We start from the raw sequence: 22,533 nt of genomic DNA, 5'->3' as shown, positions 1-22,533 counted from the left end.
GAAACCAGGTTTTTACCTGTCAATAAAATAAAAAAAATATTTTGTAAAATCCCTTATTTTTATCCTCTGTTTGCAGTTTGAAAGACATTCAGGCCAACTGCAAAACATGAATCATAAAACCTTAAAATAACCTAGGACACATAGAAAATGACCAATTAGGTAAACCTGATTGTAGGGATGCAACAGTCTCAAACGCTGGAAACAAAATAATCATATCTATAATTTTTTATTGAATATTTTGCGGATATACATCAAGATGGTTTGATAAAAAGATAAAAAAAGGACCCACTCTGGTTCGAAATTCGTAAAGCATTTCAGCTATCTTTGAATTATAGGCTATACCATATGTACGCACGCTTATTATCGAACTCATAGTTTTGTTCATCTCATATGTACTTTTTTCGTTTTTAGTGAGTATAGATATAGCTGACTTCGTTACTCAGCCACAACGATATTCTGAAAAAAAAAATCTTTTTGAACAGAATGCTATGTAATCTCGATTTACGCCGTTCTTAAAAGTTCCTTTACGTCAGCCATCTAAACCTAACAACGCCCGACTAATCTTACCTGGGTTTCTGTCAGGTCGAGGAGGTTGGCGAGCTCAATCCTTTCCGGAGTCGAAAGATATTTTTGCCCGCCGAACCTATGCTCAAGGCCAGACAACTGGCGATCGGTGAAGACTGTCCTTGCTTTTCTTCTTCTGCAGCGACGGATGGCCAGGCCCTCGTGTTTGAACATGGGACCGCTTATTTGCAGTTGCACTGTAACCAAACGGATGCGGAATTTAACAAATTATACTGGTTATAACGATTAGGTGCAAGTCTCTAACACGCCGTCGGTTAATATCTCGCAAAAAAGTAAGGTCACCTATATCATGCTATTTTCCTTTAAAGGTTAATATAAATTTTAAACTATTTATTAAAACACTTTACCGGTAAAGTGAATGTATGTATAGTGCAGGGGTTTTTATCCTTTTTTGCTTACGAATACCCAATGACGTCATTATAGTTTCTGCTGATACTCGAAGGTTTAGTGTGAATTTTCATTTTTCGTCTAGCTAAGCTTAGCTAACAGTAAAATGTATATGCAAATTTGGTAGTCAAAATAAAACTGTGGCCGTTAAGTGCAATATATACGTGGAACCTCAGAGAATGTTTAAATATATCAAAATAGCTTTTAATCTAGATCGCGTCAAAGTGTAATGTCATTACTAACAGCGTGGATTATTAAATCCAGTTGCTCTAGCAAGTTAAGTCATTAGCTTAACTTTTACGAATATATACTTTAGAAAATCCGATTGGATAATGTACGCTTAATTCTTTCATAACGCAGCATGACGCAATTATATCAACAATTAACTGCTTTGGGGGAATGCGTCTATTGCGACTTGGTTTTAGCTCGCATCAAGCATACTGCTTATAGGATATTTAAACTTGCACTTACGAAAAACACGCATAAACTTACGAAAACTGATATCGACCCATTGCTACAAAGCGACTTCAACAAGCAATTAAGTTCGACGCAGCGGAATAAAATCGCTGAATGGTCTTGCAATGCGTAATTTGGGTGTATTATAGTCTTCGTTATATCGATATTGCTTTACCCAAATGTGAACGTGCGCGTCGCTTGGTGCACTAGTTTAGTCATTTTCCGCTTGAATCATCCGGGAGCCTAATAACTTGGCCGTGATTTCCCGGGAGCGATACGAATTACCATTTTATCTACTATTTTCGCCATACTATACATAAACATAACAAATAGTAAATTAAACCAGCGTAAAACAGCGTACAGGCAAAGTTTTTTTATCAAAAAATAGTCAACCAGTCACAAAGGAATTTCGCGCAATAAACGAACTAATAAAAAAGTACCCCGCCAAGGTGAGGAGCTTCCGCTCGTAAGCCACTATAGGTTTTGCCATTTATCGAGTAAAATGGTAAACAGGCATAATTGGAAAGAAATTGATCACCTGCTTGAACAGCAGGGGTCTGGAAATGGCCGAATGAAGCTCGCTAATTGCCAGTTGTTCTCCTATTGGATTTAATGAGCTATATGCCAGGTGTGATGTTGCGTTCGTACTACTGTTCTTTTCTATGCTTCAGCCCCCTACCACGACAGAAACGTGACCAATTTATGGTTTACCGGCAAATTCCAAAATATAAATTAAAAACCAGGTGTGATGGAGTTATACAGCACATCAATAGATTATCTGTAGCGAGCAGCAGTACGGTCGATCAATATTAAAACTAACGATTACATGTGCTGTAGTAACTGCGCTTAAGTCAATGTTTTTTAAAAAATTGAGTAAGTAATTTTGTTAAACCATCTGAATTGACTTGACTGAAGCCTGTTTAACGAATGACTTGACTCGGACAAAAGTCATTGAGTCAAATGGCTTGGGTTGACGTAAATTTTTCATCAATTAAAAAATAAATAATTATCTTAATGTGCACATAAAACAATTTTCTCGCTATATATTGTGTCCTTGTTATCTTTTAGTTGAGTATTTGCTCATATCGAAAGAGTTTACTAAATATAGTAGTAAGTTCTAGTTTTATCTTGGATTTTACTTGCTTTAATAATTTTTAATACGACTTGACTTTGACTTAAAATATTTCACAATTGACCTTACTCGGACCTAAGTCATTTCAAAATGACTTGTTTGAAACACTGATGAGCACCTAACCTTACATTAAATGAAATTAATACAATACATTCTAACAAACCTTAGTCTCACTATAATTGTTACCAATTTAACAAAGGATAATAAACCGGATTTAGTACTACCGAGTGCGAGTAGCCGATTAACTCTTATAAGCATGAAGCTTACCATCGCATTGGTGGCGACATTGCTGCAAAGTTAGTAGCCGTGCGAACGAATAATCCCAGCCTGTATATTAACATTCGTAAAAATAATAAGGCGAATGTGTTAAGAGTCGTGCGGCGCGGCAAATCAGAGAAGGCGGGATCCGCGTCTATTGGCGGGGATTATATCTGCTCGGTTGCACCGCGCCTACTGGAAGTCGACAATTAGCCCGCGAATTTGTGCCCTTGGTCGTTTCCTAATCGAGCCAAATATACAGACCGGTCTACCGATTTCGCCATTGCAAGAATACTTGCAGTTTTTCGCGCCCGGGGGAATTATAAGTAATTCGATGACCCTTGTTTAAATCTGCACAATAAAGCAATTTCCGAAACAAAGGTCGATTTAACCACTGAGGTGGAATTAAGATTCATCCCCTGGGCACCAATATATCATTTTGAGCATTGTTTATGATAAGAGTAACATATTTCTTAAGGTAAAGTGCAAAATTAGTTCGAGTGCTTTCTTGCATAGTATTTCTTGCTAAGTAATTTGTTTCGAAAAACATTACATTCTAAAACACATTAGACCGACTAACACAGGCGTAATGGGGGGAGGCTCTCTTCAACGATTTTAAATGTTACTTGTTTTTTGGTTTTCCATTTCCATTATGACGTCAATTCAGGCGGGTTATCAGCGCCAATTTTGTACTTTTAACAAGCGTTTCTAACAAATTGTTTTCAATTGGCTACTTTGGGCAAGATAAGATGAGTTTGCGTTCCCTAAATATTGTTTAGAATTAAAAAAAAGTATTTACAACAAAACTATATATTGAGTATTTTTCATTTTCAAAAATAAAATACTTTTACGAAAACTCCCGTTGAAATATATTCTATTGTACACTTTTTAATATTATATCAATGTTGTAAATACTCGCAGACGGATGCTGTTTTATTAAGTATCCTACCTGAAGAGTTATTGTGAGGGTTGATGTAGGGCAAATGTCTAAAGGCGCCGCTTTGAAACATCGGTAAACCGCCAGGTAGCGCTGTTGAGTTCAGGTGATGCTGATTCAAACTTGACAAGAGGTTTGCAGATGACTGGTGGCGATGGTCGGCAAAGCGACTCTCCAACGAATTAACCGGGTAGTTAAAATACATAAAACCGCCCTTGTCCCCTTGCGAGTGTCTGGCTAGGTTTTTCTTCTGATGGAAAGATGAAGAAAACGAACTTAAGGGAAAAAGTGATTCTTTGGTTGACGAAAAGTTTGTCAAACCCGATTTTGGCTGCGGTGCAGGTGTTGTTTCAATGCTAGTTGTTACATCGGGCTCAATGGTTAATTTAGCTGATTCGGGTGCAAATTGACGTTCGTTCTGCGACGATATGATAGCCTGCGACAAGTGCTTTGCGTATTGAAGGGCAGCTGCGGCCGCCATGGCTTGGGTGTACGCCGTATTGCCGGTAGCCTGACCAAACATGTTGGGCGCCACAAGATTTTGCTCCAAGTGGCTTCGTGATGAGATCTCTCTCCATGGCCTTGAAAACTGGCCGTCAGCGGATGAGGAAGATAATGAGATGTCGGAGGAAGCTGATGTTGAAGAAAGCGAATCATTCAGGCTCCTCCGCATATCCGCCCCTGGACTTGATGTCGACAGCAAGCGTTTCAATGAAGCTTCGTTGGTTATTTCATACGGAGTTTTGTGTTGTGGTAGCTGAAATATATTTAACCCGTTGTAAGTAATGCACCAAATATTTTGTAGCACTATTATACGTACAGTAAAATACGAAAATTACTATTTATGCCGAATAATGCAGAGAGCAAAACATTACCACTTCACTCTGTTAATAAAAAAAATTGTCGCTTGATAACTTCCCTAAATAAGCAATATGTGTTGTTAGGGGTTATAGCCCAACTATAAACGTTAACATTTAAATCACTTATGTTATTAATGCACAAATTTCATCAGTTCTTCTGGTTTACTTCGGTTGTAAAGTTACCTTATTTAAAAGATCCTCAATCAAAAATGATTTTGATGATTTTCTTTGGACATTTTTAGGGGTATCTTGTTTCATGCTTTTTTCACTCATGTTTTACAACAATGTTGCTTTACCAATCAATCCGCCTAAAATGAAATAAGAGTATTAAAAATCTTATACATTTTTGTGACCTTCACCTCAACTTATACGTGAAACAGTATTACTTTATTATTGTGTTTCTTTTTTCGGTGAAAACATTATTATGAAAAATACAGTTATATAGTATTCTGTCCTACGCAACGTAAATAATAAATAACTGCAAATTTATTCAAACAAATAATATAATTCGTCCAAAAATAATAAAATACTATTTTATATAAAATATGTTTTATATAGAATATTTTTTTTTTCTGACCTGATTATAATTTCTTACACTCTACGCCTTACTAAGAAACTCTGCGATTGTAACCAATTACTTTGTTGCAACTTGCCAGTCTATTCGACTCGACTGGGCGCTGGTGTATCCATCTATATATATATTCAACTCGATACACATTGCAGCCCTTTTTCGTCGTTCCAGATTTGTTAGAGGATAAGCGTTAGCGTTTTGCGCGCACTTTGCCATTGCAATCCGCATGCAGTCTCGCCTTTTTTGCCTATTCGTCTTCTGACCGCGCGACGATTTATGTTTATTCCTTTATTAATCCGGCCCGCCGCGGTCTTTGGTGTTGGCCAATTAAAGAAAGAACAAAAGCCGATTAGCAGATAATAATTCGCGCTCCGAGAAGGTGGAATAATTAATGTGCAGCGACCATTTGCTTAAAGTTCGCTTGTGCCTTAGCGCAGCTTAGATGGTTCCGTCCTATACGCAATGTACCGTACTTAAAGCTAAGAATAGACGGTTCAAAACATTGCACAACAGTATTTATCAACCAGTTTTTACAGTCTTTAAATGTATTTGTTTCATTTCAACGACACATATTTTTTTAAATTGCCGAAAGACAAATAGACTACAACTAAATCGGAAAGAAACCAAATCCGCCAAAATAAGATCTTAACCACCTTTTAACAAACCCTATGACCTTATAATTTCATCAATAACTCTATCCTTAACTTATCGTTAACCCATCATCTAACTGATCCGTTTCACAACTTACCCTTACTCTATAACCAAGGGACAATAGTCGGTTAATATCGGCTTCAAAGCGACGGCGTTCAAATCACGACTCCCTAACCGCGATGCCGCAGAAAAGCGAAAAAATACAGCGCCAAATTATTCCATACGCCATCCCTACGGTTACTTATTCCGATGGGTTTAGGTCATTCCTTTTTATGCCTATTTGGTTTTCTGAATCATTTGTCTTGTATAGTAATAAAATTCCGCTGTATTTAATGCGGGGGTTCTTAAATTGAGAAAAGTGCCCTCCCCCCTAGGGCAGGGATGGCGAACCACTGACCCGCGGGTCACAAAGTGACCCACCACAGACTTTTAATGACCCACTTGCCACACTAGAAATATCGAAATGTTGTCAATGTACAAAAATCGAAAATGTGTGCAGAACAGCCCAAAAGCATTTTGTTTATCGCTGCAAAACGTAGGTGGCGATAATTTTAGGGAAATTAAGAGTTTGCAGCCTAAAAATTCTAAAAACCCTGGTTAAACCATACTGAACTCCTGGTAATACCATAGAAATGCTGCAGCATTTGGTAACTATTTAGTTTCTTAACTTTCGTTGGAATCCGAATTTAGAAATCGCCCAAAAACCTTGAATTACCAACCCAAGACAAATACACTTACAACGACGCAGCAACAAAGTTTCGCATAAATTAGCATATCTTACAATATATGACCCACATGTGCGTTTTGCAAGGATTGAGAATGCGTTTGTGACACGCGCGATGAAAAGGTTCGCCATCCCTGCCCTAGGGATGCTTGGAGGATTGGGAATGCGGCCGCGAAAGACTCACTACGAAAAAAACTTCTAATAATTCATTTTATATCTAGTTTTGCCAAAAAAAATTAAAAAAAATCATAATTACTTTTTACCTGTTTTTTCGTCAGGTGAAGTAAAGGGTGCAAGTGCATCATTGGCGGGGCGACTCGACTGAGGGTGATTAAAAGATATTTTTTTATTTCATTACTGGCCCATAAAATAAGATCACGGGCCAATAAAAAGATTCAGCGGGCTACTTTTGGCCCGCGGGCCTGTAGTTGAACCACGCGGGGCTATAATATAAAATTCCATACTTTTTGTCTGAAGGTTACAATTACCAAAGAAAGAAATACTTTATTGCGAATCCATAAAAAACTTTTATCTGGTTTGCTCGATCACGGCCGTTTTTGGCCGCTCTGGCGGCCACCAACTCCACACATTGAACTTTTTTAACCTTTTTTATTTTGCATGATTATACTTGTCTGTAACTTAGCTTTATACAATTTTTATTGGAACACACCAAACAACTTTGATGTGCTAAATGTTCAATCGATAGTTTTCGATATTCCTATTAATCTTAAAACCCTGCATGTTTAATGCACAGATTATTCTATATCGAAAGTATAAAAACTTATGGACTTTGTGACTGTTAAACATTACTCGGAGAGAGGGCTGCTATATAGTTTTGAAAAATTGTGTGAAGGGGAGCGCGGCCAAAAATGTTTTTTCTAACATTAACTTTTCTGATAGAAAAGCTGTGTTGGATCGCAACCAATAGTTTAAATCAATTGGTATTGTGGGGCACTACCGATACAACCTAGGTAAGGGATAAGTACGGATTACGGATACTACAACTTTTAGGTATAGGCGCCGATCCGATAAAAAAACGTTAAAAAGCCCACTTAAGGTTTTTCAAAGATGTAAGCCGCAACTTTTGCGACGAAGTGATAAACTATAGAGATTGCAGTGTGGTGGCGAATATATGGCTATAATCTAAAAGAAGAAGGTAAGGTATTCAAGAATCACTAAATTTGGACTTAGATCATTACACTTAAAACAACACAGTAAAAGGCCCAGGTATGGAGTATAGCAGTTGTTAGTAAAACATTAATCGATGAATTGAGAAAATACTAATTGATCCAGTGCAGGTGGCCTGGTAGAATACACTACCAGGCGCAGGAGCGTAAATGAGGGTCAGCTGTTCCTAATCTTTGCAACAATCGGTGTTGATGGGCGTTAATTGCAACATGGATTACCCGCTTATTCAGTGTGACCATGTACGCATGTCGCATGTCTTGCTTGATGCTTGTTTTTATCGACAACATATCTGGGTTTAGGCTACAGGATTTCGTATTATATATGTGTTGTTTCAACCTTTTTTGAATTGCTTCATTCTTAAATCACCATTTTTCGTTCTTAACTGCACAAAGTTTGGTATTTTATTTCAAGAAACGCTGGTGCAAAAAAGCATTTTCCGATAAAAAATCAAAGGGAGTTTTTAAAATATATTAAACTAAGGATTTCCTAAAAAGTTATAGAATATAGCCTATTTAGTAAAAAATTTGTAAAAAAAATAAAATAACCGGGTAAAATCCACCTTGTTGTATATTATTGGTATAGGCCTACTACGAAGTGTCGTTTAAATTTAGTGACAACATACCATCAAACTCTAGTAGTATACAATTTGAACGTTTTAGCAAACAAGATTTAAATCCTAAAGCAGTGGTTTCCGTAGGGCTTGCGTATATTTGATGTAGATTGCCTAAACTTTAACGTAGTAGACACGACGAATGTTGGACACAAAAAATGTACATTTCTCGTGTTCGATTTAGTGGCCTTCTTCATGGCTATTTTTAGAAACATGTTGGGATAGACCTTGACTACGCAACTGTAAGGTTGCACACAGCCAAGTACAAAATGCTTGCAAAAAAATGTACATTGCCTTACCTGTTTCATAAGAGAAATACTTAGGAGAAGCGGGATAACTTTCTTTATTTAATTTGTCAAAAAATTGTAACTTGATTAGAGCAGGGTTTCCCAAACTGTAGTCCGCGGACCATTGGTGATCCGCGAAGACTGCACTGGTGGTCCGTGGCGATATGACAAGAAATTAAAAAGTTACACATATACCTTGTACAGCAGGGGTCGACAACCTACGGCCCGCGAATGTAATTTATCCGACACGCAGCCTCTTTGACAAACTATAGACATGAGTCCATTTCTCATACTTTTTGACTATTTTAACTATGTAAGTGCGAAAAATTTTCGCTCTTTGCGTTAACGATATTTATACATCAGGTTCGTTTACGTTATGATGCTGTCATTTGAACTAGATTAGCGCTTCTTGCGCTGTAGGAGACAGACTGCCAAGTGCAAACGGAAAACGTATTAAAAATTATTGGACATACATTTTTGATTTTTATTTTTGAAACGTATTAAAAAAGCAAAAAATTAGAAATGCCGGTATACCCCCCAAAAAATTCGCGCTCGCTACGCTCGCCAGGTGAGCCCGCACTTAAATAGGTTAACAAACACTGAACTAGATTAACCATTAAAGTTTTCGCGTTTTCTCAAAGTGGTTGTATTACACTTTTTAATATGAATAACGACGTGTGGACTCGAATTTTAAACCAAACAAGCGCTTTTTGTCCCGCTTTGCGCCAACATTTTACTGCCTCCTTCAAAGTAACTATAAAACACGATTTTAAGCACACAAACATATCCGAAGCCCGCCTGATTTACACTTTTATATCAGTTTAATAACATAATTCTTAGTCAACATTTTGTGCGGCCCGCAGAGACATTTCTGAGTTTGGTTTTAGCCCGCGACTAGAAAAAGGTTGCCGACCACTGTTGTACAGTATGTGTACTCTTTCAAAGATAATTTGCCGCAGTTATTCACAACCAGACTGCGGAGTTGGTTGAAACCGACTCCGGTCAAATGTGCGATTTTGTCGAGTCCCGAGTCCGGCCCGGACTCTATATCCTGTATTTCACCAATTTACGTAACTAAAATAACGTTGATATTCAGCATTCCACTCGTATAATTCATTCACTCACAATACATGGTTAGAAAATACAGTATCGTAAATCTTACTTGTTATGCTTTGAATTTATGATGAATTGATGATTTAGGCAGAGGGGCGCAATCCCATCCGTCCCATTGATGTTGTCAGTTTTGTGAATATATAAAATTTGGTTTTCTTTATTTTTTGCTTTGTTTTGCGGTCCGCGAAAAAACAGATTTACAAATAGTGGTCCGTGGCCAAAAAAGTTTGGGAAACCCTGGATTAGAGGTTGCTTGTACTAACAGATTGAGCAAGCATTGGCATATGGTTGTTTCTCGACTCGCTCCTCTCTGAGCCTGCATAGCTCAGTTGGTAGAGCGACGGTCCCGGCTTGACCGGAGGTCGTGAGTTGGAACCTCACTGCAGGCTAGTTGTTTTTCTAGTCTGCCCTGCTTGTATCATAGATCAACAGATTTGGTGAGTCTACAATGGCTTTCGGTGTACTTGATTAGGGCTGTTATACTTTTGATATCATGTGCTTACCAGATTGTTATAACTAAACGTAACCTAATTTAGTCGTAAAAAGTAGCAAACATAAATAAATTGGGCCCAAATTCTGTAAAACTAATACAAATGAATAGCTCAACATCTTGCAAATCTTAAAATCAAGTAACATATTTTGTAGATATAATTAATTACAAATATTTAAGCAATAACCAAAAAAGGTTCCAGCTCCCCTGACCTGGGAAAGCCGCCATTTTGAATTTGCCAACGGCCGTGAGGGTCATTGATACATTAAAGAACCATGCATAGTGTACCCAAATTTGGCGCATGGTTTCAGAATCTCAATTTTTTTATTAAAGTTCGTATAAAACAAGTCTCCGCGCTGGTCTAGAATCCGACCACAATGCACATTATTTGGGTAAGGGTGCAGGTTAGCGTTTGAGTTAGGGTGGGTTATGCAATAGTATTAAATAATAAATAGCCTACTGTATAATAATACTTAACCCACCCCTAACCAAACGCTACCTCGCACATCAACCCAATGTATTGTCTGCTGATTTAATAACTGTGGTAGGATTCTAGACCGGCGCCCAAGTCTCTTTGGCATAAAATAACTATTTAAGTTGCTAAAATAATTTTTATATTAAAAGATTAGGCATTTTTATAAGGTCACTTTTGTGCTTATTGAAGCCTAATTGAAAAAGTAAAGTTTGATGTCAAGTCAATTTCTCGCCTTTTTTAGTAATATTACTTCCTAAAGGTTTAAATACGTTGTAAACCAACTTAATTAAAGGCGTGTGCTTTTATTGTTACCGGTACAGCAAAAATTGTTGTTGAACTAGTGGTTTTTGCCAAATGTTTGCAGCTCATTTTACGAAGTCATTCAAGCGGAAAAATAATTTAATTAGGCCTATATTGTATAAGAAATATTCCAATTTAGTAGCAAATTGTCCTCGAGTGTCGTTTTAAATATTAATATAAAAACTCGTAGTGCGAATTAAATTATATGACGTCTCCTTACCTATAATTAGCGACCTAAATGAAAGTAAAAAGGTAAACGTTTGTCATATTTATAAATTTCTATAGATGTCGGAACTTTTGGTGAGTCTCGCTAAAACGAGTTGACCCCTGAGACAGATAATCTTTCGTTGTACGAATAACAAAAAACACAAAATTTTTACGCCCGAATCAAACATTTTAATTATTTAAAAACATTAACAAAATGCACAAAACAAGTCTTCTTAACTAGGCTGGCCGAGTTTATTAATCTCTATTGCGTCCACCCGTACGGGATCTATCAACAGGCATCTTACCACCCTTTTTATTGTATTTATCTTTCGTGGTTAAGCGGCAATGAAGTTCATGTTGCTTGAAGAACCTATATTAACCATATCTACCTCGTTTCTGGTCAATGGAGCATGTAACTGTTGTTCTGATTGGATTCCAGTCTTTTCTGGCCAAATATCTTTGCAAAATACTGCATTTGACGTGAAAAATTGTCAGCCTATACAATTATGAAATAATAACCCTATTTGGAATATATGTTGAATGATTTTGGCGTAAGATTTTAGCCAAAAAATAGTTAGGCGAAGCTTTGGTTTCATTTCAGATGAAAAATATAACGCTTTTGCGCCATTATTCTTTTACACAATATTTTTTCTTTGTTTGCTGAGGTAAATAGAGTTATCTAAATGGACATGGGGGTCGGACGAAAGCAAGTTCGAAAACCCATCATAAAGTGCAGTCATTTAAATTTGTCTTGGTTACGGGACCAATCACGCGTATCCTTGTACATGACGTCATGTTTTGAAGTCAGCTGATACTAAAAATAGTAAACGAAATCACAAAAGTGCGTACGCTGCGCAAGCAACAGTAGAGAGAAAGAACGTTCTACGAATTAAGGAGTCTTTTCAAAAACATATTTTCTTGAATCAGAATCTTACTTGCCTATAAATAAACCAACGTTGGTTTCAGACGCAGTCTAGAGGTAACGAATGTTGCCCATAGTAAGCAAAACTGTGCTTTTTCTGTATAGCAGCACTTTGAGGGTTGCTAGACTCACTTTATAGCAAAATGTTAGGCCAGGTGTCAATTAAAGATAGCACTTATTTGTAAGATTTAGAAAGGCGTGATGTGTGTTATTTTATATAAAAATATTTTGTTTTTCACTTGTCTTTTAAAGTTTTCGTTGTGGCGATATCTTTCTGTGGCACTAATTTTCTAATAGTGAATGGTTAAAATATGTTATAAAACCTGACTTTATATTTTATGTAATGGTTTTTTAAGCAGACTCTGTGTTAAACATCAGAAGAAAAACATTGTTGTAGAATATAAAATAATGTGTTGTGTTACAGTTAATTTAACTTTGTCAGTATCGTGTTTTTTTGTTATTATTGCATTCTTTGTAATACCACATTTGCGCGACTTTGTAATACCATAATTTTTGTTTTTTTAAAGAATTAATAACAATTGGACTGTAGTCGACTGGTAGAACTGCTTAACTCTTCCTTTTGCTTTCTGACAAAGCTAAATGTGGAGCCCAACTGATGTTGTTGTGACTGTAAAGCAAGGAAGAGACTTGCTGGTAAAAGGAAAAAGTGGCACAAATGATGCCTATGCAACAATAGAACTTGGAAAAGAAAAATTTGCCACCTCATCTGTGAAATCAAATTCACCTAGGTGGTTTACTGAATGTTCGTTTTCACTTCCACAAGGTATACATATAAGTTAATTTATCTACAGTTATCTATTTGGAAAATGTAACAGTAATATGAAATTGTTTATTGTCAAATTGGTATGTATAGTCAATTAACAGTTATGTTTTTATTGCCTAAACATTGCTGTTTCTTAATGTTCAATATTGATCTTTGACAAATTGTTCATGGAATTTGCAGTATTCTGTGTTCCACAGTAATTACCAAGGTTATGTGCCTAATCATCACAATCTTCATAGCGTCCCGAGAAATTTCTTGTTTGTTTACTTGCCCTGAGGCTTCAGCAGCCTTGAACCTTTATGATTTGACTTCTGCACAGGCTTATCATGACATTCCTTTCTCCTTTATTAGATACCCTTGAATGAATAGTTCTATGAAAATACATATCTGAAATAGTAAACATTCTATTTTTTTATTAAGGTGGAGTGTTTACCAATAAGGTTGTTGTGTGTGTAAGTGTATACCATAAGCGCCATAGCAAATTGGGCTTGGAGTCTGATGAGCTAATTGGACAAACACACATTCCCTTGTCTGCCTTGAACTGCTGTGATAATAAGGATAGAGCAAGGTTTGTTTATTTTATGGGGAATTTCTGTAAATCTGGAAAAGGTTGCTTTTTACTATAAGTATTCTGGTAAAGACATCAAGATAATTTGTTTTGCAAAATATGCAAACTGCACATTTGGACTTTTCACACATGGATAGATACGGTAGTGTAAACATGAGGTTGAGAGAAAAAAATGCTTTCAAAATAGTACTATTTGACTTAACAATAAGTGAATTGAATTTTAATACAATTTTTCTAATAATAATTTATTCCTTCATACAAAGTATTGTAATGGTATTAAATTCCCTTTAATTCAGGTGGTATTCTTTGGTTGGCAAAAAAAAAGACAGTAAAAAAGAACGCGGAGAAGTGGAAATTTCTTTCAAGTTTCAAAGCAATAATAGGTAAGTGTTTTAGTTACGCCACAGATTACATTAAGTTTACCACAGATTACATAACAGTAAATCAACATTCCCCACTGAAATTATTCCATATTAATCATCCTGTGAAATGCTGCAGGCCACCTGTGCTGTGTGATAAAAAGGAAAGTCCAAAGCCACTTCGTATTTTAACATCTGGCTTAAGGGGAAAATTTAGAAGAAGGTCTGAGGATGAAGACTCTGGTGTAGGAGACACTGAACGGTTTTCACCCCTTGGGTTAGGAAAGGGTACGTATTTCCAAAATGTTATTTATAAAGGTTGCACAAGTTTAGTTGCTTTACCCCTCATGTCTGACTTCACAATATGTTTTAATGTTTGTTTTTTGTGCAGGGCGTTCTTTAGAAAACTTGACACCTTCTTTCTTGAGCGATTCCCAAAATCAATCTTTTGAAAGATCATTTCGAACAAATTCAGCAACAAGCTCAACATCGAGTTCACCTGGTGCACTGGTATCGGCAAGGGGTTCTGCAAGGTATTAATATTTTTTTAATACTGAAAACTTGTCTTTGTTTGAAGCTGTACATTTTTCTGTTTAATTGTGTCATTTTTATTGAGGACCATTACTTATTTTTACAAACACAAATCAGGGAGAATATCAACATCAGCAAATAACCATATTCAGTTATATTCAAGTGGTTCTTTTAGGACTTATTCTGACAGGTTTATTTCTCATTCAGACAATTAAGTGCTTCTATAAAGGTTGCACAAGTTTCTATCATGGATATTACTGCATATTTGGGATTTTATGTTGTTGGTCTCAATACCATGGTTTTATAGATTTTTCTGTTTCAGTCATTGTTGATTTTTAGATCTTTTTGTGTGTTCCCAAAAATATCTTTCTTAAAATTTAATTTAACTTAAATAGATTAATGGATTAAAATGAAGGTGTGTATTTATATTATTTTACTTTTCAATTTATATTTATATCTTTTTATTATATAAAAGGATTTTGTTTTATTTTTTTGCTTAAAATTCATATATAATTATATTACTTTTGTGAAAGAAAAGTTCCAACACAATGTTGTAGAGTGTATTTTTGTAAATAAAAAAGTAGGTAGCTTGTTTTAAAAATAAAAATAATTGTATTTTGTGTAACAGATCCTTAAAAACTCATTCCCTTGGATCTCAAAAGGCAGTTAGTGTTGATGTACTCCACCGTCCCCCACTGCCCAAAACTGCCACAAACCTCAGCCGCTCCAACTCTGGCGGTTCCAGTAAGTTTAAGAATTTCGTTTTTAATGCAACTAGGCATGTACTTGAACAACGGTGGGTTTGTTGACCATAGTTGCATGCACGTGTTATTTTATTAACTTTGTGTGGCACAATGGTGAAGCATTGTTTTTTGTAAAACAAATGTTGTTGAGAAAAATATGCCAGTGCATGTGTGTTAAAAATCTACTTTCGGTTGTACAAAATTATTTATGCCTTTCTAATTTAATTTAATACATTGATAGACGAATCATAATAAACTAAACCAGTTTAATTTCAAACCAAATGAAGCCAATTTAGTTTTTTGTCAATTAGTAAAATTATATTTGTCACTCAGTCTAGTTCGAGGAAATTAGTAAGTTTGTGTAGAAAGCATGTTACGTTGTTAAATGGTTTAAATTAAACAAAGAAATAAAAAATGTGTTTGCTTGCAAACGGACACGATTTAACGCCTAGATAAAAAACCGCGCGAGACAATTGTCCATGGTTAGAGAAACCCACGTCAGACAAATTAAACAAACCCACGTCAAGGTCTTATCGCGTGTTAAACAAACGGCCCACCTGTTTACATCGTCACTTCATATCCGATTTTTCCGCTTTTCTTTCAACTATACTTCGTACGCTAAAAAAGGTTGTGATGATATAATCAAGATGAGTAAAGATCTGCAGGTTTCCCACTTTCGTCAATTAACCTGGGTTTATTGGGTTGCCATCACACTGCGCAGCCAGGCGTGTCATTTGTTGTGGCAATTTGGTCACTTGAAACCGTCCGATATAACGTTACTCACTTTAGTTTCAATTTCGGCTGGAGGCACCTTTTCCTGTTACAGTTCACCAATGAAATCAATATGCCCTTACTGATTTAAAATCTTAAATGTTTAATATAATATGTGATATAGACTAACTCGTTTTAAACGCTGTTGTCCTTTTCAAACCTTGTTTAGGTTGAATGACTTTTATACAGCGACATTTTTTGCCCTGTTTTCGTGTGAGATTTTGCTTAAGACCTGGCCCTGGATGAACAAACTATCTATTGCAATAAAACTGGCACGCGGGATTACGCCATTCGAATTGGTTTAAACAATTGTCTATTCAAGTAGTTTTAGGTTTCCTAATTAATCGCCAGTTGACGCATAACACTAAAACATTAGCACGGACGTTTTATGTTGCGACACGCTATTAATCGCGTTAAAGAATGACGTGCAAAACGAGGTCGGGCATCCGTCGCTCGTAATTGGCGACTGTAGAGCCCAGGTACCACCATTTACCTGCTTGAGTTCCGCTTAAAGGCCTAAGGCGGCGCATGAACTTGTCTTAATTTGTACCGTTACTTTTAGTTTTCTTTTTACGACCTTTGTGTAAAATGATAAATATAGAAACAACTTGGCTTCGTTGCGACGGGCCCTTTTTTATGGTACGTTATCGTGTGGTTGGTAACGGCTGAACGTGTCGACGTGCTGCTAAAACGGACACTGCACTTTTGTCGACTTGTGTGTCGTTATCACGATTTTCACTTTTTACCCATACTATAATTTTTTTTTACGGAATGTACACACATCCATAAAACTATACTTTCACTGCAAATGCGATTTATGAAGTATTATGACTAGCTAGTGCCTCAAGCACATTTTAATCGCTTCTGGGCAAAAATGTGATAAATTGCTTGCAAAAATATCCATAGCATTACAACCAACGCGTGTGTTATTGAGATCGTGATACGTTAATAATTCACGCTCACTCCCATCGAAGCATGCTTGCGGTACGCAGCCGAAATGCTATAACATGTTTTTTTTTTATATTTAATATTCCAGCAAGTACTGTCGTTGCGAGTTCGTCGAACTAAGAACCCTGCAAAAATGTATGTAAAGCGTGTAGGTTAAAAACCGCGCTCTATACACAAAAAGTTATCATTAATCCTGACCGCTTTGTTTTGTCAATAAACCTCGGCTAAGCTTGGTATCCTGATCATCATAAAGCGAAAATTCAATCAATCTTACAAATGCAGCACCGTGTTTCACCTGATTTAATGGAATAGTTACAGTTTGAAATGCAGCTATTTGAAATCATATTATTGCGCAACTATAAATCTTAAACTCATTCCCAATTCACTCTTAAACGTCCCATATGTCGTATTTTATTGCCGTTGATTTAGCACGGACTTTTGTTCTAAAAAATTGGTGTTAATATCATATTCAGACAGCGGGATCCGGATAAACAGGAAAAAAACGTAGAAAAAAAATCGGTTCTCTGCAATTTTGTGTCGGTTAACAGGGGATTTCTTTACTAAAGGGTCCAGACCTGTGGTTCTCAACCGAGATGCCGCGGCGCCCTGTTGTACCATTTCTAATATGCTCAAGGGTGCCGATAGATATTGAGAATTTAAAAAAAAATCTGATTTTTTCTTAATTGGAAAGCTGTTTCATACAACTATTTGTGTACAATTAGAGATCATTATATTGAATGGCATTTTCCTACACGTTTTAAGTTGATTGTGTTGTCCCAGTTCCATTTATGGACATTTCAGTAAAATACTCAAAAATTCCAGTCGGGTTGCCGAAAATCTATTTATTATTTTTGAGGGATGCCGTAAGCCATTTAAGGTTGAGAATCACTGGTCCAGATAACTCTGTATAAATATGTACAACAAAAACAGTCCCAAATCTCAGTTGTTGTTTTCCCCAACTGTTCGTGTGTCGCACAATGCACTGCATGCCTTATTTGAGCTGTACTAACCGGTTGCCAGGTGGTGGTGATGGTGGTGGTAGCGGTACGAAAAAGCCGGACGGCGTTAAGGGCGGCGCGAAGCAGCACGCGCGCAACCGCTCAATGCCCAACTTCCAGCTCAAGCAGATCATGGGCCAGCTGCGCAAGACCGAGCAGGCGCCCCAAAGCGAGCTCTGCGTCAACGGCGGCCACTTCTACTTACCAGGTGTTGTGCTTGAGTTCTCGGGCCGCGGCAGAGACCGGTTTAGGGCGTGGGCTGTGTTTGGTGGATCCTGTTCGGCAAATTACGATTATAATTGGGTTTTTAATTGCGTAAACCTTTTAACTAGGTATATAAATATTATTATGTCATGGATAATATTTATTGCACGGTTTACGAAAGTATTTTTATCGTTGTGGCATGCACCCTTAAAGTTAATAAAAAAGCTGGTAAAGCATTTGTTTTTTTAGCAAAAAAAGAAACGAAATGCAACGTCATAAGCACTGCAATTTTTATTGAACCTCGTATTTGACAAACGAATTGAACATCCAACGTGTACAATCGTATCTTACAATATTTAACTGTTAAATTACATCGTCCAATCTGGACCTAATTATTATATAGATAAATTACTCCATAGTGTCTAAAATTGATTTTTTGTTTAGAAAGTACTAAACTTAATTCATATTTGTATCAAATTAGTATCGTTCATTTTTTGCGGACTGACTTTCGATGCTCAATGCATGGGGTGTGTCTGACTTTGGATTGCATGTAATGCATTGGTGATAATCTAACACTTGCGTAATACTTTAACTCGGCACCACAAAACTAAATAAATAACTTTAACAATAATATCATGGTCTCTGTGGAAAACAATATTTCTAACAAACATTTAGGTTAAGTAATTTAAGGTCCTTAAGTATGAGAAATTAAATATGACTATAGAATGAAATTCGTTCTCCCTGGCAATTTTAACCGCCTCAAAAAGGTTTGTGAAGATTTTCTATTTACCGTGAGCGTTATTTTACCAAATAACCGACATTCAGGGACTCAAGACTCGGGCGCATCCAGCACTGCCAGCTCACCCGGAATGTCGCTGCGGAGCTCGTCACTAACAAACGTCAACCAGGGACTCGAGTCGACTGCAGCCTCCACTGCTACGAATCTGTAAGCCTTTCTCTGTTTGTAAGGATAGCTATGTACATTGTACAATCAGTGGAAAATGGCCAAGTTTCGTTTGGTCGATTTGTGGTCCGTCATCTGTAAAAAGAAATAAATAAACGTCTGTCATATGTGAATAAAAATCTCTGGAATGTGTGATTTAATGGTCAAATAATAGTTCATACCAAGAAATGTACGATTGAGGGTGATTTTGAGCACTTTTAAAAAACTTGTTAGTGGCTATTGGCTTAGTTAAAAAAAATCTTCCCTATTACCGGCCTAACTCAGGGTTCAAATTTATGTAACGTCAATTGTTTAAACTTTTCTAAAAACACGTCAAAGTTACCAACACCATTAGGCGGTAATGTTGGATAATTTTTAAACTTTGTTACACTGCAAAACAAATCCTGTTTTTGCGTTTTATACCGTACAGTTCGCTACCACCGAAACAAATTGATGGAGTTATCCTAAAAAGAAAGTACAAGTATATATATGAGAAATATAAAATTAAATTGATCCTATGTAGTTTTATTGGGTAGTCCATATTTCGAAATCGGTGGTTTCAGAGCAATTGTATGCTGAAAAGTCGCCCTTTAGCTAACCAGTAGGCTTCCGATTTTCGCGACAGGAATATGAACTCCTCCAACTCCGTAAAGCGCCACAGTATGGTCGACTTCGGCGAGCTGAAGCGAAAGCACAAGCAGCAGGCCTCTGCGCTGCCCACACTCTACAAGCCTAAGAACTACTACAGGCTCGACGTCCGGGAACTGCCCAAGGTAAGGAAATTAAACGCGTTTGTTTCGGTTGACTGTGCTTTTTCCCAATTGTTTCGCTTAGTTCAAAACCGGGAACTTAAACCGAAAGTAACGAAGTTTAACTATCTGGAGTTGCGATACAGCATTCAGTTACTGGTGTGATTTTTATTAATAAACAAACCATTGAATATACGGAACGTTTTTTATTTATGATACTTTGTTACAAGGCCCTTAGCATTTATTTATTCAGAATCAAACTCCAACAAAGTCTAAATCATGTGGTAGCAGGATATATACCCGACATAATAAATGTGACGAGTTTAATAATATGCATTAACCAATCGGGGTAACTACGTAATAAGACATCAAATAACACCTATCCGCTGGTAAAATAACATGAAGCGTTTAACACGGCCCCGTTTTCGCTTTATCCAGGTATCAACGATCCACGAGGACAGCACGGCTGCGCTCCACACCATGACACACGAGCAGCTCGTTAAACTTGCCTCAGCCCAAAACGCGCAACTTGCCCAAAAGAACGTGCAGATCAGGTTTGGCGATTTTTCTTTACTGAGCTGCTATTGTGGCGTTTTCGACTGCGATATATTTGATCAGCGCTCATGGGATTGGACGTTGTTTACCTTGCAGCAGTTTTTCAGTTGATTGCGTGAAACGTTTATCTGCCAGAAATGTTTTATGTGTGGTTACAGAGTCTATTGGAATTTAATAAATTGCCTTATATGGAGCTTAAATATAAACATAAAGGCGAAATGCAATTATTTGTCAAAATGTTGTAGGTTTTGCATTTTTATTAAATGTACTACCGCAACCTGTGTGTATATGTGTTTTAAAGTTTAATTAGCGTGTAATTAAAAAATGGTACCTTTACTTTGTTAATGATTGAACCTTTCAAAATATTACAATTTTTTTTTACATAAAGTTCCTACAACGCTTGTCGATTTAATAAGCAAAATATTGTAGTGGTGGTAGGTTTGACTAAGATGGTTGCCGATTAATGACAAACCGTTGTACAACAGGGAAATGGAGGATTACATCGACAGTCTCCTTGTTCGTGTTATGATCTGCACGCCGCAGATTCTCGACAAAAAATTCGAAGACCGGAGACTTCGAAAGTAACTCTCGCCTCGCACTTGTGTCTTCAACGCACTACCCTTTGACAAAGAGGTAAACTATAGGCTATTCTGGAGCAAGAAAGTTCGACATCTCGTTTTCAGATGTTATCGCCGAATTCCGAATTTCCTATATTTGTTCCTGTATTATCACAACTTAGTTTCAAATTGTTTTAGGCCATCGCTCAATAATACTCGATAGGTTGGGGTTGCACTTTGCTCACCCAATACTTATATGTTTTGACATGTTTATATGGCACACGTCTGGCCCAACTGGCTCATAATTAGGTATTCTTAAACTATCACATATTTCCGACATATCTTTTAAATATACAGCACAAACAAGAGGCATTTAACTTATATTTTAGGTAGAAAACACTGATCTAAATTGCGAAACATGGCTAAGATGTCTATCTTAGTTCATTATTAGTTCGGTACCGATGTCAATCTAGTTTCACACGAGCACTGATACTGTCAAATGGTATAAGGCAGGGGTTCTTACACTGGGGTCTATGGACCCCTTGGGGTCCGTGAACTAGTTTTAGATGGTCCATGAAAGCCTAATTGAAATATTAGTGTCTACTTATAAAGTAATCAATTTATAAAAAAAACAATTTAATTCAAAACAAAACGGGTTTGCACTGAATGTATTTAGACTTCATTTGAATTTTCCCATTTTTGGACCAAAATCAGCAAACTTAAGAAGTTTATTTGTACTGTGACGTCAATTTATGACATTATTTTTGAATTTTATTTGCCTACAGTGGTCCGTGCGAGCTAAAAGAAAATTTTTGTGATCCGCGGTAAAAAAAGTTTAAGAACCCCTGCTATAAGGTATTCAAATAATATCGCACATACCTAATGTGTCTAATACAGCATTTTGCCCGTTGTAATGGTGCTATTTTCCCTTTTTTCGAGTTTGTTTTCTGCCGAGTCAACGCTCGTCGTCCGAATACAGTTTCTACTTCTTTATCATATATTTGTTTTTTGTCTTTATTGCCTGGTGCGGTCCGGGGATCGTTTTTTGCCCAAGTTTGTATTTTCTGTACCTAATGTCGCCGAAGGGCTGCTTTCCTTTTTAACATGCAAAAAAGAATTGTTACAATTGCAATGAAATTAAGACTGAAGTGTTGCCACGGAAGTTATAACTGATGTAATTGGTCACGGAAAACACATTTGTCTATCGTGCAACTTGCCAAGCCGTTGGTCTATCTATGCGCATGACATTCACTGCGGCTTTCAGTTTCAATGGAAGCTTTGGGTAATTTATTGTCGGATATGTCACGATAGACAATCGTCTTTGCTTCATCAATCAACATGCAAAACAAACCGCACCTTTGCGGGTTCGATTCTGTAATCTTTTTTTGTTGTTGCTTTGTGCAGTTGTCTGAGGATTGACTACAGATTGTATCGCCATTGCGTTATTCCATTGTTGTGTTTTACCTTTTTGCGTTGATGTTTACTATTCTTCCTACAACGACAACATTGTCACGGTTTTATTCGATTAAAGTGTAGGTGGATTCATTGGTTATTAACCGCTATAAGCAAGTCGTGTGTTTGCTTTTGTGAAATCAAATTCTTGATTGATGCTAATAGTAGCTGCTTACCAGCGTTATCGCTCTGTCAGCATTATTTATTGACCGGTTTGC

At 36.8% G+C, this 22,533-nt stretch overlaps 1 protein-coding gene across 2 annotated transcripts; it reads left to right on the top strand.

The window, feature by feature from the left end:
* Positions 1–12,112: 12,112 nt before the first annotated feature.
* On the top strand, positions 12,113–22,044 carry LOC146163848 (rab11 family-interacting protein 2-like). 2 transcript variants are annotated; one of them, XM_083381829.1, is made up of 11 exons: positions 12,113–12,937; positions 13,358–13,505; positions 13,802–13,888; positions 14,004–14,152; positions 14,256–14,397; positions 15,024–15,139; positions 17,878–18,063; positions 18,885–19,005; positions 19,628–19,775; positions 20,190–20,305; positions 20,792–22,044. In XM_083381829.1, the coding sequence occupies exons 1-11, from the start codon at positions 12,754–12,756 to the stop codon at positions 20,889–20,891; spliced, it is 1,497 nt and encodes a 498-aa protein (XP_083237955.1). In that variant the 5' UTR covers positions 12,113–12,753; the 3' UTR covers positions 20,892–22,044. The 2 variants fall into 2 exon arrangements, with proteins under 2 accessions (XP_083237955.1, XP_083237956.1); XM_083381830.1 differs by lacking the exon at positions 17,878–18,063 and having other exon boundaries at positions 12,117–12,937.
* Positions 22,045–22,533: the final 489 nt, after the last annotated feature.

The sequence above is a fragment of the Ascidiella aspersa genome, chromosome 2 (genome assembly GCF_963924565.1).
Source record: "Ascidiella aspersa chromosome 2, kaAscAspe10.2, whole genome shotgun sequence".
Lineage (NCBI taxonomy): Eukaryota > Metazoa > Chordata > Ascidiacea > Phlebobranchia > Ascidiidae > Ascidiella > Ascidiella aspersa.
The sequence above is the reverse complement of the archived record's forward strand: the minus strand, read 5'-3'. Positions and strand labels throughout refer to the sequence as shown.

Excerpts from the sequence above, each read along its gene's own strand:
- LOC146163848 (XM_083381829.1), top strand. The coding sequence starts at position 12,754 with ATGTGGAGCCCAACTGATGTTGTTGTGACTGTAAAGCAAGGAAGAGAC. Across the intron at positions 19,006-19,627 it reads GCCTCCACTGCTACGAATCT|GAATATGAACTCCTCCAACT; the intron begins GTAAGCCTTTCT and ends TTTTCGCGACAG. Across the intron at positions 20,306-20,791 it reads CAAAAGAACGTGCAGATCAG|GGAAATGGAGGATTACATCG; the intron begins GTTTGGCGATTT and ends GTTGTACAACAG.